Source organism: Drosophila simulans, chromosome 3L (genome assembly GCF_016746395.2).
Source record: "Drosophila simulans strain w501 chromosome 3L, Prin_Dsim_3.1, whole genome shotgun sequence".
In the NCBI taxonomy this organism is placed as follows: domain Eukaryota; kingdom Metazoa; phylum Arthropoda; class Insecta; order Diptera; family Drosophilidae; genus Drosophila; species Drosophila simulans.
This window is the reverse complement of record NC_052522.2, coordinates 21,472,590-21,487,717: the sequence shown is the minus strand read 5'-3', so window position 1 is coordinate 21,487,717 and position 15,128 is coordinate 21,472,590. Positions and strand designations below refer to the sequence as shown.

Genomic DNA, 15,128 nt, shown 5'->3' with positions numbered 1-15,128 from the left:
AGGATCTCCTCATCCTTCTCCCGCAACTCCATTCCGGGCCTCCGTTGGACTAAGGCACGCGCCAACTACAAATCCGCCCATCAGCCACTGGCGCCCCCGAGCAGGGTGGTGCGGTGGGGTGGCTGACCAACCGCAAGGACACAAAGTAACTAATTATCTCGCCTTAACCCCTTACCAACAGCTTCCTGCTGTGTTTACTTAGCACGCCACCCTTCTAAAGTTCTCCTGCAGCTTCATCGCACGTGGCTGGGAAATGGACCCGAAAAATAAAAAGAAAGCTGGGGAAAATCGAATGCAAACCCGATATGTTTTTCACATTTGAATGGACAATGGGCAGCAGGCCTGGGAAAGGGAAAACAGGAAAAAATGTAAATGAAATGTGTCAAATGCTGACACACGCCGCGTCTGAAACTGGAAACTGGAACTCTTTGGGTTAGGCGAAAGAGAGGGACTCAAAGGATGCGGTGATGCAGGGTTGCAGAGTTGCCCGAGGAAACGAGGGAGTTCCCGCCTGGTACAGGGACCTTGTCCGGGGAAGTGGGACTTTTCACAGCAATCACCGGCTGAGTGAATATTTATCGATAACAAACTGAAAACATCTCACCCCGACCCCGGTCGGCAATTCCATTTCCACTCAACACAACGTCAAACAAGCGAGATTGGGTTCGGAGTAAGGAGTAGCCTTCCATCGGCTTTGCAGGATACCGCCTGCCAGGATACCCGGGACTGGCCAGACTTTCATCTGCAATCTCGAACCGGGATGGATGGATGTGTGCCAGCTATTATTTGGACAGCACTCGTGGCGCGTACACGAAATGAACATGGCCAACTACATCGCAGGGGTGGCGCGGGTCTGATTTAGGAGGATTCCACGTTGGCAAATGGCACGAGTCATTGAGCTAACGATCGAAATTGTATCTCGCACGCATGTTTTGTATCTGCAACTCCAAGCGCAGCACTGAAAGAAGCCACTTTCGTGATTGGCGCAGATAAATGCTTGCAAACTGCACTTGGGTTGATTTGAAGTTAACAAGTTCGGAAGCTGAAGGCACAGAAGTTTGAAAACCAGAAGGGCAGACTTGGATACATTTTACATATTTCTATCTTAATAGGATTGCCAGTTAATTCATAATTAAAACAAATACAAAGCGTGTCCAGTCACTACTTTCTTTTATAAGATTAATTCTTGTCTTATTTAAACAAATACCAGCTCGGGCACTTTTGTTTAAAAAACCATAGAGCAAAATCCAAAAGGGTCTTCAAAACAATGGCATATTTTCCTAAAAGTCTAATTATGGTTTTTAAAACATTTAAACGAATATTCATTTCTTACTAGGTAATGTGCTTGATTTAGTAATTTCGACAAAAGAAATATTTAAATTCACAGACTTATTAAAATTAAATACTTAGTGCCTTTCAATATAAGTGAAGTATTACGTTTTAATCGAAGTGTACTACTGCACACTTCGACAATCGAATCTGAAGTCCCGAGCGTTTAACGTCAAATAAAACCGAGTAAATAATTTAGCAGCCGAGGCAGCTCAGCGAAGTGCCCGATGCGAAGTAGGAAAACTTTAGCGTATTTATTTGCAATTTTCGCATTTTAAGCCGATAAAAGCAGGGCAGCGTGTGTGTGTGTGCCCAAGTGTGGGAGGTGTTGGGTGTTCCGGGCATGTCGGTGAGACGCCGGGGGTAGTGACCGTATAAAATGACAAGCGTTTGACACAAGCACCGGAATATCCGTCAGTGCGGCGACGGAGCGGACGACACTGCGTCCTGCGTCCTGGACAAGGGAGCTCCGTGAAAACGACAGGATGGCGAAGATGAGGCCGGAGGAGAGCGGTGAACGGTGTAGATGTGTGTCCTGCGCGTGCAGTGTTTGCTAGCGTGTTACGGCCACATCCATAATACAAAAGGATGCTCCGGCCAAACCGAGCGAGCATCATTTCCCGGTGCCATTTCTAGTTGTGTGTCAACTATTCTAATAGTTCCCGCTTGAGTGGGTCGGAGTGGGGGTATGGGGTATGGGGGCATGGCTCTGTGTGTAAGGGTGTGTGTGTGTGATTTACAGTTGCGCTGATTGCAAGGATAATGCCAAAGTACTCGCCGCTCTGGCAGGAAGTCTCTGGCGCGCTTTCATTCCTCGGTAGCCAAGCAAGTCGCTGCCAAAGCGGATGTTAACTTAAAGGTATTAAGAAATTGAATCAAAGTGGAAATATTATAAGAAAAAATACGTACTTCAATGGCAGATAGAAAGCGAGAAAGTGGATGCAGCTAGGAAAATTGCGCATTCGAATTGGCTTGATTTTATATATTTAAATGTATAAATCATTGTATATTTTTCAACTAAAAAAGGGAATGAAACCCGTGAATTTCACGGACAAGCTAGTTTTAAATACCATATACATATGTCTTCGAACTTTTCCAATGCATCAGTTTTCTTCAAGTGTATATTGAAGTGGTTGGGGTGGTGGACTGAAGCAATGGAGTGGGGGATGCTGCAGTTGAACTTGCCGTTGCCTAAGTGCCGCTCCGACTTTGAACTATGACGTTTGCTTTTAGTGTATTAAGAAAATGTCAAAGGAGCTGACAGCCCAAGCTCCGGCTCCAGTCGAAGCTGAACCAGGTGCCTGGCTGCGAATTCGGAGGGGATCAGGGCAGGGGAACTAATACATAATAATGCAATTTTGCCAAGGACAACGGCAATGAGGAAGGCGGATTCATTTGGCTTAGGCCAAATGCCGGTCTGAGTTTAAAATCTAAAAAGCAGGAGAAAAGTAATTGGGAAAAGTGGAGGAGCTGAAATCAGGGGAAACGCGGTGCTTACAGGATTATAATTTTCTGCAACCATTCCGGGCGTTCTCTCGAACATAAATGTATGCAGCATTGCCGGCACTCAATAAACAGAATAAGCAAAGCAGAATATACGTTCATCCCAGCAAAATTCCATAAGCCCAACATAACAATTACTGCCATGTTGGAACACATAAAAGTTGTAAAGGCCCTTAGTCCCAGGGATCCCCGTCCGGGCATCCACCTGTTTGTACACACCCACACATACACATAATTCTGCCACCTATGTAAAACCACTGGCAGCCCCAAGTGTCCTGACTGCACTTAATCTCAATTTGATGCCTACGCATACCCTGTAATCGGGTAAGGAGTGTGGTGTAGCAAGACCATAAATGCGTGTTTACAAGGGTTTTCATTTAGATGGTGGATAATAATGATAATGCATATAAGAAGAATAAATTTACTTATTTAAGGCAAGTAATTAACTTCAAGCACGGCGGCATTGAAAAGTAAGGCATCAGAAATACTTATTTAATAGAGCTATTCCTGTTTAAAGATACACGGAAGAATCACTATAAGACTCCTCTCAGATTTTTACAGGGGGCTTTGTTTTGGCAATTTATTACAAAGCACCAGCCTTGGCAAAACACAGGATATATCCCCTGGCCCTCCAATAATCGTATATGCCATAAGCGTATTAACGCAATTCAATTTCGAGCCATTCTGCCTCCCTCCAAAGGCAAAAAAGCAGTAACAGCAACGATAGGAATAACTACAGCAATAAGAGCTGGTCGAAACAATGTAGATTGCGCCACCTGCGCTGAGCTGGCGGCTAAGGACGAATCTCAGATGTCCTTTCAGGGCCTAGTTTATTTGAATCGAAGAAGATAGATATATATTTGAAATGATATATGTACATATATTCAATGTAACAAATGGATATATGTTCAGGATTTAAAAAAAGACGTCTAATAGGAAACCATTTTCATTTAATTTTGCTTGTATTTGGACTTATTGGTGCTGAGGGACTGGTGGTGCCATATGCCGTGCTACCTAAGATAGGGTATCAACCGGTAAACGTATTAACTTCCGTTCACTTTTATAGGCACAGACAAACACACCTACACGGCCACCAGGACCCATTGCGGCACACATATGCCAAACTGAACTCTATGATGACCAAAGGACACGTATGGGCACCGCCTCCTGGACAGAAAGGGGAGAGTTCCGGTCCTGGGAGACCGGAGGCCGAGGCAGGACGCTACTACATCGCGTGTTTGTCCCAGCTCACATGCACATAGATACATACATCTGGATGTATTTGTGGCGGGACGAGGGGATCGGCAAACAATTGGATGCTGTGGGTGAAAGTTGGCGTTGGTATTTTGCACATCACGGAGTACAGAGCACCAGTGAGTTGTATAACCACGCCTTTTGCTTTCTCACTCAAAAAACTTATGGACTTTGCAACTAACCTTTTAGCTGTATTAAGAAGTTGCAGAGTTGCATTAACAGTAATTGTATTTCCTAGAGGTACACTAAAAGTATGATGATAAGTGATTATAATCTTAATGTTAATATTTACATCATTTTAAGCACCCAAGTACAGTACGTCAATACCCAAACCTTCCTAAGTATTAAACGAAAAGTAACCTTCAAGCAAGCCTAATACTTTTACATCATTATATTCTAAATCGAATAAATTATACCCTATAATAATAATCTTGCAAATACCAGGTATTAAAATTCCCAGATGGTTCCAGGTAATGACTGCTTCTATAATCATTTTGACCACTGTATCTAAGGTTGTTGCCTGCCGCTGGTGGCCACGAGACTGTTCAGTTTTGCATGGCCACCTTCTTGGTCAACACACGGATGTCGACCTGTACGTGCATTGCCCTTAGCTATTTGGACGTTTTTTGGGGATTTTGCCTATTCCTTTTCCCCGATTGTGATTCTGGTTCTTCGTTTTTTATGGGTCACCAGAGCGAGTGATCACGGACAAAGCGAAAAGAAAATATTTGCCTGTTGTGCGTTAGACATTTTCGATTGTGTCCTGGATTTGGAATATGTGCTTAAAAAGGGTCAAGCGGCGAGTGGTATAGGTGCAGTGGGTCTTGAACGAAGATTGGGGACAGATGACTGGTGTTTGCCTGCAGATGTTCCATTATGGGAGAATTATACTTTGTGCCGACGAGCAGAGCCAACTATATCTTAATCAAAAGATATTAAGGGCGGATCAACTGATAACACTTTCCAACGAATCTAGTATACCCTTTTACACTACGAGGTACTAATATAGTAATCTTCATGACATATAGAAAACTATCTTTTAAAGATAAATAATCAATAAGTAATAATTGAATATGTTCGCCAACCCCTTACGACAAATGTTGCTTAGTAAAGCACTCAACTATCATTCATATTCATGGAATATATAAATCATGAGATAAATGTCAAATTGATGCTCTTCGTGCTGCTACAAACTGAAGATCGGCGACACCCTTTTGAAGGACCTTAGATTTAAATGGTATAAAGCCGTTCAGTTGGTTAGACATGAGAATGGAGAGGCGCAGGGTACGACAGGACGTGCCACCCGAACTTATCAGTCGACATCCGGTGTGTGTCCCACAACAAGACAAGACAACAAACCAGCTACCAGCAACCAGAAACCAGCAAGCCGGCAACCAACAGCAGTGACAACGAGCCACCCACATGCACATCCCCAGCCTCATCCACATTTACACCCACAGAGAATGCCAGCCAATATCCTGCACAACATGGCGATACAGTGCAAACAATCCTGGCCCTCTCCCTTTCGGCCATGTAAACCAACTAATGAAACTGTCAACTGGCCACAACAGTCGGTCGGAAGGAGACGGATCGAAGGGGAAGGGGGGGCAAAGGAAGCGGAAGGTGGATTGAGTTGGAGCTGCCCGCCTCAGCCTGCTGCCTTTCACTTTTCACTCATCCCAGCCACCCAACCATCTGACCCACCAACCGAGGGGCAACAGGCTGATCCTCTGGAGCGGCGCGGCTTCATTAAAAGAGCTCGCCACGAAATTGATTGCCCAGTCAGCGCTTGATTAGCACTCGAAGGCTTAAAACTTATCAGCTGCGCGCCACGTACATATGGCCAAGACACAGGGCGGCTCCTTTCCAATTCGAAAATCCAATTTGGCCCGGACAATGGCTGCCTAGTGGCATATTGAAAATTTCCATGTGCCGCGGTATTTTTAGCCCGCTCATAATCGCCGCCCAAGTCCCGACCCCGAAAAGGAGAAATGGAGAAATGGAGCCGGGGAGCATGAGACTCAGCCCCAGACTGACTCGGTTATGAAAATGGATTTTCCAGCCATTCACACACATGTGTCTATTATGCATAAGCCTTCGTCTGCCTTTCCTCGCTGGGTGGCTCAGAATGGGTGGCGAAGTGGCAGGTGGGTGGGCCGTCGCAAACGGAACAGCTGCTCTTGGATGATAGGTAGTGCCTATCAAAAACGCTCCACTCATTGCCTCTAACAAATGGTTATCTGCACTTTTTCGCCCGGCGAGGAAGGGGCAGCAAGTATGCTATTGTTTACGAAAAATAAGAAAATATGAAAAAGCAATGCGTTAAACCTTCTACAAAATATAGCTATTGTATAAATACTTTTATATTATTACCCAAATGTACGAACCTTGAAAGTTTTTAGGTATTTTATAAAAAGTGAATATATAATTGGCATAATACGAATTTCATATCATTTTTCATATCAGTTATCAATCTTAATCTTTATCAATCGAATTTAACGCATATGAAAGTTCGATTTTCGATCCACAGAAGTTCATAGACTGTTGAATTGCTTTGAAGTCGTTATTTCGAAGGAATGGTCCATATTTTATAAGGACTACAAATTTCAGGAGTCCTTCTTCAAGATCGATATAGTAAGCTACGCCTGCGAACAGCAATTCGTGTTTTATGTGGGACTCAACCTTTGCGCACATGCAAATTTATGACAGGTGGCACTGGGCTGCTGGCTGCTGAGATGTGTGTTCGCTGGAAACAAAGGCGGTGGGGGTGGTGGGGCGGAGTGGGCGGAGGGCGTGTCTGGGGGTGGGGCAGGTACATCGGATGTGTGCGGATATGTTTTGCCGCTCGAGTGAGCGTGTGTATGTGCGAGAGCTTTTTTCCGTGTGCTCCTTCTATAAAATAAAAGAGTGGCTTTGTATGTTATGAGCGGGCGGAGGGGCGGTTTTTTGTTTGGGTGGTTGAATCTGTCAACACGGGGCTGACACACACACACACACACGCCGTGACACATACATCCACACACAGGAAGCATTTGTTTGCTCATGTTTGTTGCATGTGTTTGACGTTAACGCGACACAATTAAGTCGCTGAAGTGCGCCTACATACACACAGGCACACGAACACATAGACATACGGACCCACACCCACAAACACAGTCACACTCACACCCACACCCACACCGACGAGCCAGCCATTACACATTTCAATTTTGAAGTGACATGAGCGAGAGGGGGCGAACAGCCGTCCCTGTCTCGCACAACTTTCTTAATGAAATTTCAATTTATCCTCGTCCATGAGAGAGAAAGAAAGCAAGTACATGTGGGCATGCAAATTACATTCCCTATTCCGATTCTCTGTGCGACTCTTCGTTCCATTATTCCACTGCTTTCCACTCCCACTTATAATTGAAGGCATTATATGCACACATTTTAATTACACGATTTGAAAGGATTATGATTATGCTCGCGATTGTACACATGCAAATCTCCTGCGAATTTCCCCGCAGCAAAAAGCTTTAAATGCCATCGCTCGCCTTTCACTGGGTTGAGTGAAAGTTGCCTTGACGCGAGGTGAGCTCTTCAAGGGAAATCAGGCTTGGCCTGATAATCAAGTGGTTGCATTGAGTGGTCATTATGAATCGCAGCCAATGGCACTGCTTCCGATGAGGTTTCTGCTGTCCCCCCCGTCCCGAGCTCAACTTAAAGACTCTGTCCCTATTGCTGCTGAATATCATTCTGGGAAAAACTGGGCTTATCGTTATTATCTGTATGAACCACTCTCTTCTTCACTTAAAGCATTATGGTAAGCATGATTAACTCATCCTGTGGAAAACACGATGTATGTTATGAGTATAAAGTTCCTGTTTTGCTAAAATCGCTTGCTCAATTCGATTTGCTTCAATAGTTCCTGAAATAACAGCGGTCATACGGACAGACGGACGGACAGATATGCGGATCACAGATCACTTTGAAAACCCTTTGCTTTTCAGTTGCGTAGTTTTGTGTCAAATAGAAGATTAATCCGAATTTCAATAGCGGTGCTTAAAAACTGAAGTCAGCTGCGAATCTAATATCTGTACTCTTTAAATTATATACTAATTTTTGTAAGTGCATGTCTACATCTTTTTCCCAGGCAATGCCTGACTCATCCGATGCGAAAGAATGCCCGTCATCTAATTGCAACTTAAAACGGCCATCCGGCAACACATTGTCATTTAAAGCCAGAATTAAGCACACACATGTCTAATTAGCAACTCATTAGCCAGCCCGTCGATGCAACACAATGTCGCCCCATTCGGCGCAAATGGGAATCCCCTGGTTCCCAGCGGGGGGTGGTGATTCGGGGTGGTAGGGTGGTCACGTGGAATCAATGCTTATCGGAAAAGTGCAGCAGCAACCGCAGGAGAAAAACCAAGGGGAGCGGACGGGACTGGTAAACTGAAGTTTATTGTTTCAGGCGGGTGAAATAAATTCCACATGTGAGGAATGGCTGCCACCGACTTTCCTTTGGCCACCACGACATTTTCAGTGGAGCATTGTTGGCCCCAATAATCGGGGTGCCAGCATCACACAGCAAAGAGGTTATTGTCATATCACTGACCACTGACCAACGAGGGTTTTAAATAATTATAGATGATGGTTAGCCTAGGTTTCCCAATCAATTACAAGAATCCTTCTTCGAGGACTGAGTCTAGATAATTTAAATGAAATGGATTATTCGGTCCTCAGCCAATAACCGCCTTATATGTGGAATTTTTGTATGTGATGCAAACGTATTCAAGGATGAGAAATTGCAGCGAAGTGAGAAGCATGGGTTATTTGATATGAAGGACAATGAATGGCACATGCAAATGGCCAAAGGTTGGCCCATTCTATTATTGTGGCTGCTACTGTTGTTGGTTGACTGTGTGGCAGCAATTTCCAATTATCGATAAATAACTGAATTGAAGAGCTGGCAAAATTGTTGTCATAAAAAGTGGCTTGTAAATTCAGCAGCTGTTCGTTCGATGTTGATGAGGACGACGTCGCCGGCCAGGCAAATTACAAAGAGAACATAAGGAGGATGAAAAGTTTTCACCAGGAAGACACCAAGTCGAATGGGGAATACACTAATTTGGCAAATCAATGATGATGTATTTGCTTAGTGGTCTAGAAAAGCTCTTGGCTTATAGAAGATCCTAAACCATACACACCATAACCATATTGTATAGTATTACATTTTGAATAGAAGATATCGCAGGCCTAACTCAGAATCCGCCATGTTTGTTATCCATCAGTATACCGCTACCCCTTAGCAATCAGATTTCTATTAGCAATTTTAATTATAACAGTTTATTAAACTGCTATGGCACATTATGTCCAACCATATGGAGATGAGGTCACCCATAAACAGTTCCTTGCCCAGGATGAGTCAAATGAGTTAACAGGAAGTGGAGCGAAGGATATGGCAGCAGGACATTGCCAAGTCGATAAACAAAGAGGCAACTTCGGACCTGGACGAGGTCCTGTGCACATAAGCAGACGTTTTAATTTTATCGAACGGATGACAAGCTGCTGGACATCGGAGGACATCGCAGGACTTTGCAGCACTTCGCAGGACAGCGCAGGACACCGACCGGACAGGCCAGGACCAACATCGGGCCTCACAATTGAGTACGCTTGGCGGCGCAAATAAGTCCAGCACGGTCCGGAGGAGGCGATGCCCACTGGACAATGACAAACCCGTTTCGGAAACTGTGGGAAACCCAGCAGAAAGGAAACACCACTCACATGTGGGGCGGGTGGTCGTGGAGGGGGAGTGCATTTTACAAGCCGTTGCCTCTTAATTTAAATATGTTCCAATGCACAAAGCTAAATTAAAATGTATTTATAAAGCACAAAGGGGGCGATGTGCGCCGAGGGGGCGTGCCAACGAGCACGAACAACCCTTTTAATGACTATTTTTATCAATATGCGCGCGCTCACCTTGCGAGCGCTCAGCTCAGCGTTAAGTACAAAATCCTTTAATCAGGCTAAGCCCGTGTCACCCAGATCCACCCACTCCCCTCTCCTCTGAACTTTCCCTCTAAATTCCCCCTCTACTCCTACATCCTGTTTGTGTGCTCTTGCTTCATTTAACCAGCTCTCCCGCATCCGTTCACTAAACAGTGTCAACCGCGAAGCCAAACCAAAGTCCCGCTTTTGGGTCCAAAGCAGCCGCACATTTTTGGACACTCACACGGCGGGGGAGTCCAGAGCCCAGGACCAAGGACCAAGGGGTTAAGGGCAGAGGGCAGAGCCAGATTGCCAAAGGCTTCCCTGTCTCGCGGGCAATTAGTGGGGCAAAGTCGGGTGACGGAAGTGTACCCACAGACAAAACAGTTTTGCGGTGGATACGTGTGCTGAAGCTGGGAAAGGGGCGGAGGGGGGTGGGGGGGGGGTTAAAGGGATGTAAGAGGATGCTACGCATTAAATGATTTATTCAAGTGAATCATCAGGAGAAGAAAGGGGGATATATCGCTATGCCCAATAACTGTGGAGTGCTTTCACATGATGTATCATCCCCTTTGCCACTTAAGCCTTTGCAACAACTTTCCACTGGCGGCTGCCCCACTTTAGATTATTTAATTACTTTAAGCGGTGTACCGGTATCAAGGATTTGACGAAATTGTTTCATAAAAAAATAAGGTTTTATTGCATCTAAAAAGTACAGGTATACGGAAAATGTTGAACGTAACACGCTTCTAACCAAGCGGCAAATGCGAAACAAACGTTGCAAGATGCGTAATCAATCAGGCAATAACCTTTGAGGCAACTACCGTCGGTAGCTCCGACTCACTGGACACCACCTGGAAAGAAGCCATAGACCAGGAGTTCAATTAACGCTGCCAAGCCAAACAGAATCACAACCACAATTAGCACCCAATCAACAGTGATCCATGACTTGGCTAACCCCATTGCAGTTGGACAAGCTGTTGGCAGACGGCGAAGCGAGGAAGTAGGGGTTTTCCACTGCAGTTTTCCACTCAAAGAAAAACCTCTCCTATTAAGAAATTTAACATATTATTTTAAAATAAAACACCCATTCATAAAGGATTCGGAATATTCTTTGCACTTAATAAAGAGCTCGACTTTGCTTTTTTAATTACTCATAATTTTGGTTCACAAACTTTGCTTTTATTTTGTGACAGCTTTTTGTGGGCATTAAAGTGGGAGGGAGAACCTTCTGAAAAAAACGGACGCGTCACTAGAATCTTCATCTATTGAATCTGCACAGCTTTTATAGCTCCCGAGAACACAGAGGTCATACGGACAGACATACGGACAGATACGGACAGTCGGAAATGTCCAGATCAATTCGGCAAGTAATCGTGATCAACAATATAAAATCTTTATAGGGTCTGACACACATTTCAACGAATATACTATACCCTTCTAATCTACAAGTAACGTATATTATGCGACGTTCAGATTTTCAGGCAGATTTTTACCGATCCGGAAAGGAATGCGAGCTGTGCAGCAGAAGTTCACTTTCCGGACGTAAAGAGCCGTTTCCTAGTCACAGCCAGATTCAGATTCAGTGCCAGAATCGGAATCCGCATCGGAATCGGCACTTGAATCGGACTCGGTCTTGGCCAGAATGTGTGGGCCTGGCCAGAACAAGCTGAACAGACGGCTTCGTGGCCGCTTAGGTGTAGTTCCCTTTGATGATGATGATGGCATGTTTTACGCGACCATTGGAGCATGCAAGGGACTGGCTCACCGCAGCAAACAGCAGAACCAGAAGCAAAAGCAAAGCAAAGCAGGAGCAAACGGAGTGGGTGGTTGGATGGCTGGGTGGATGGTCGGTTGGATGGTTGGGTGAATGAATGCGCGCTTGAATAGTTTACCCACTACTTACTCCCTTGGAAACTTTGGGCCAACTCCTTTCCTCTGCTGCAATTACTTTGCGCAGCGGAAAAAAATTAACTTTTATTGGCTTCATAATAATCAGGCTTAAGGTTTCCGTCGACTCGAAATAATTTTCCTTTAATTTCACATTTTTGCCGACCAGCCTAGATGAGAAAATTGGAAAAAAGGCCAACTCAGCTGCCGACAAAATTGAATTAGAGTAGAAATTTAAATGGCACAAGGCAAAAGACCGAAAGAAAAGCAGCGATAAAAGTGGAAAAAGAGCAGGGGGCACGTAGCAGTTCGGTTGGCCGTCCTTGTTTGTATATTATTTATTTTAATGATTGTGATTACCCGAAAAGGAGCCCACAGCCAAAAGTCAACTGGGCAAAACCCAGGTTTTATTTTGTTTTTTGTTTTTTTTTTCTTTTTTGCCCGAAAAGCTCAGCCAAAAAGCGTGCTAGGAAATCATTTGAGAATTGCTCTGCTAGGTTAAAAAGGGCGTTGGGTCGGTTTTCAGTTGGGCATGCCAACTTAAACTTTGATGGTTGAATGCGAAACCATGTGAAATATTAAGGGGTAATTTGTCACGAAAGGGACAGGCAAAGGGGTTGGCCACCGGAGATTGGTATGCAATTTCTTGGCCAACAAAAGCCCAACTTTACAAGGAAGGGTAAAGAGTAATGAATATATTTCGAACCATCAAATCATGCTACGTCAGACAATGAGGAAACAAAATGTGTTTGAACAGATAACTAAGTGATGAAACCAAATTTGTACTAAAACCAATTTAAATAATATTAAAGTTCCATTTTACTCAATAGTCAAAACATATTGGAAAATGCTTTTTACCCAATAGCACCAAAATTAAATATTGGTTGGAAAAACTTAAAGGAAAACATTTAAGTGGTATGGAAAATAAAACCAGTTCTTGTGGCTTTTAAATTCTAGTGATCAGCCCAATTTATATAAGTTATCTATTGCCGAAAACAGTAATTTGTGGTTTCGTTAAGGATGTGACATAAACATTTTTCATCTCAGCATCGTCTAAAATGTAGATTCTGTTTAATTTGCTGTTTTTCCCTTTCACAAAAAGTTTTAAAACATCTAAATGGTCGCCCTTTCCATATCTCGTGAAATATTTCCTGGCAAAAATACTTCCCACAATGGGTTTCAATGAACATTCAACAAATGTTTAGTGCTCGCCCCAAAGCATTTTATGATTACAGACACATCATAAAAACCCAATTTATACCAGTCACGCCTCCTTCCCCGCTCCTCCGCCATCAGCCAACATTTACGGGGCTCGTCTCTCCATGGATATTGACTGAAATCTCAGCTGCGGAAATATTGAAATCTAAAAAGCAAATAATTTAATTCGCTTAAACTTTCAGGCTGAGTCAGGATCAGGATAGCGCCAGGTAGTCGTGGTGGAGAGGGGCTGGCGAGGAGGAGGCACAAAGGACGACATAGACAAGCTCCACTGCTGTTGCCTCACATCCGGAACTGGAAGAGGGTGGCGGAGAGGGGAGGGGAGGGAGGAGCAGGGCCGGGCACGGAAGCCACAGCCGCCATCAAATTTGAATTTTCCAAATGGGGAAGGGGGCGTGGTGGAGGATCGGCTGCAGGGGTGTTTCTGTCACGCATTAACTAGGAGCCGGGCAGCAAACTTCCCACCCCACAAGACACTCAACGTTTCTAGCGCAAGCTGTCAAGGCACAGGACACAAAGGACGCAGGAGAAAAAGAGGCACACTGCACTGCGAACATTTCATATGCACAAGCAAAACGAATTTGGAATACGCTGTTGTTTTTTAAAATCAATAAATATATATATTTAAAAAATATTTTCATAAAAAACATTTATAAGAGATATATTTTGTAACAATAATTTTTTCAGAAACACGTTTCAATATTATCAATATATACATATAATAAATATAAATATTGCAAGGCCTATATTTGAATTATTAAATTTGCTACGTTTACTATTGTGAAACATAATAAAAATAATTTATTGCATTTAAAATAAATACTTAAGGCATTAAAAGCCAAATTCCAAGACACGAAATTAGAAATGAATAAGATCGGTTTTTCTCTCAGTGTATGCGTGGAGGATGGTTTCCTGGATGGAGCGGACAGGCCATCTCTGTCTCTCCTGTCTCATTTGCTTTCAATTTTTATTTGCCGTGTTACAACACCAACACGGAGAACGGAGAACGGAGAGAAAGGCAGAAAGGGAGAGCGAGGAAATGGGGCTAAGAACGGGAACTACAACAAAGTTGCCGTGAGGCATTTGACGCGTCGCAGAGTTTGCCTCTAAATGCTTTTGGGCCAGCACTTTAGTGAATAAGTTAGGAGGGGGCAGGGGGCGGGGCGTTTGCTGGGACTTGGACAGGTCCTGCTGCTCCTGGTCCTGCTCCTTGCGCTCCTTCCCCGCAGACAGCACCACTTGAGCGGATAATTTTCACGGTTGTGTTTTTATAATGATGATGTGAAAATTCCGTTGCTTTTTTTATGGGGCATGGGCGTGGGGAGTGTCTGACCGGGATTTGTTGTGACACTTTCTGCAACCAGCATTCTCCATAGTTTGTCATATTTTGGGCATTAAAATTGTTCAGGTTTTGGGCGACATTCATCCTTTCAGAAGTGGTCAATTAAAATTCATAGAAAAGGGAAGGACATTTGGGACATTTTATATATTTTTGGCAAATTTAGGTGTTTAAGCATTACCATCATTATTAAAAAACAAATTTAATATCACGCTGAATATATTGAGATTAAACAATTTCGCTTACCGATACGCGCTGCATTTTCCGAGTGACATTATCCACTTAAAAGTCAATTGAATATTTCACTAGTAGTCGTAGGTAAAGAATACACATTTTTATACCCGTTACACGTAAAGTTAAAGGGTATACTAGATTCATTGAAAAGTAAGTAACAGGCAGAAAGAAGCGTTTCCGACTATATAAAGTATATTCTTGATCAGGATCAGGATCTTGATCCGCTTGTCCGTATGAATTTCGAGATCTGAGGAACTATAAAAACTAGAGGGTTGAGATTAAGCATACAGATTCTGGAGACATAGACGCAGCGCGTCTTTGTTGACCCATTTTGCCAAGACACTCTAACGCCCTAGAACTGCCCAAAACTGACAAGCCCACATAATGG

The 15,128-nt window shown here is 43.8% G+C and overlaps 2 protein-coding genes across 4 annotated transcripts in view; one reads left to right on the top strand and one right to left on the bottom strand.

Annotated features, from left to right (window-relative positions):
• LOC6739671 (poly(rC)-binding protein 3) overlaps positions 1-15,128 on the bottom strand; it is an 87,890-nt gene that overhangs the window by 58,878 nt on the left and 13,884 nt on the right. The gene's annotated exons all lie outside the window — the stretch shown is intronic.
• LOC27208802 lies at positions 1,451-4,500 on the top strand. 3 transcript variants are annotated; one of them, XM_044922949.1, is made up of 4 exons: positions 1,451-1,515; positions 3,899-4,205; positions 4,276-4,326; positions 4,390-4,500. In XM_044922949.1, exons 2-4 carry the CDS (start codon positions 3,986-3,988, stop codon positions 4,425-4,427), a joined length of 309 nt encoding a protein of 102 aa, XP_044778884.1. In that variant the 5' UTR covers positions 1,451-1,515; positions 3,899-3,985; the 3' UTR covers positions 4,428-4,500. The 3 variants fall into 3 exon arrangements, with proteins under 3 accessions (XP_044778884.1, XP_039150246.1, XP_039150247.1); XM_039294312.2 differs by having other exon boundaries at positions 1,487-1,563; XM_039294313.2 differs by lacking the exon at positions 1,451-1,515 and adding an exon at positions 2,026-2,188.

Coding starts and splice junctions, on each gene's coding strand:
- LOC27208802 (XM_044922949.1), top strand. CDS start 3,986: ATGGGCACCGCCTCCTGGACAGAAAGGGGAGAGTTCCGGTCCTGGGAG. Junction 4,206..4,275: donor TCACGGAGTACAGAGCACCA/GTGAGTTGTATA, acceptor CTAACCTTTTAG/CTGTATTAAGAAGTTGCAGA. Junction 4,327..4,389: donor AGTAATTGTATTTCCTAGAG/GTACACTAAAAG, acceptor CATCATTTTAAG/CACCCAAGTACAGTACGTCA.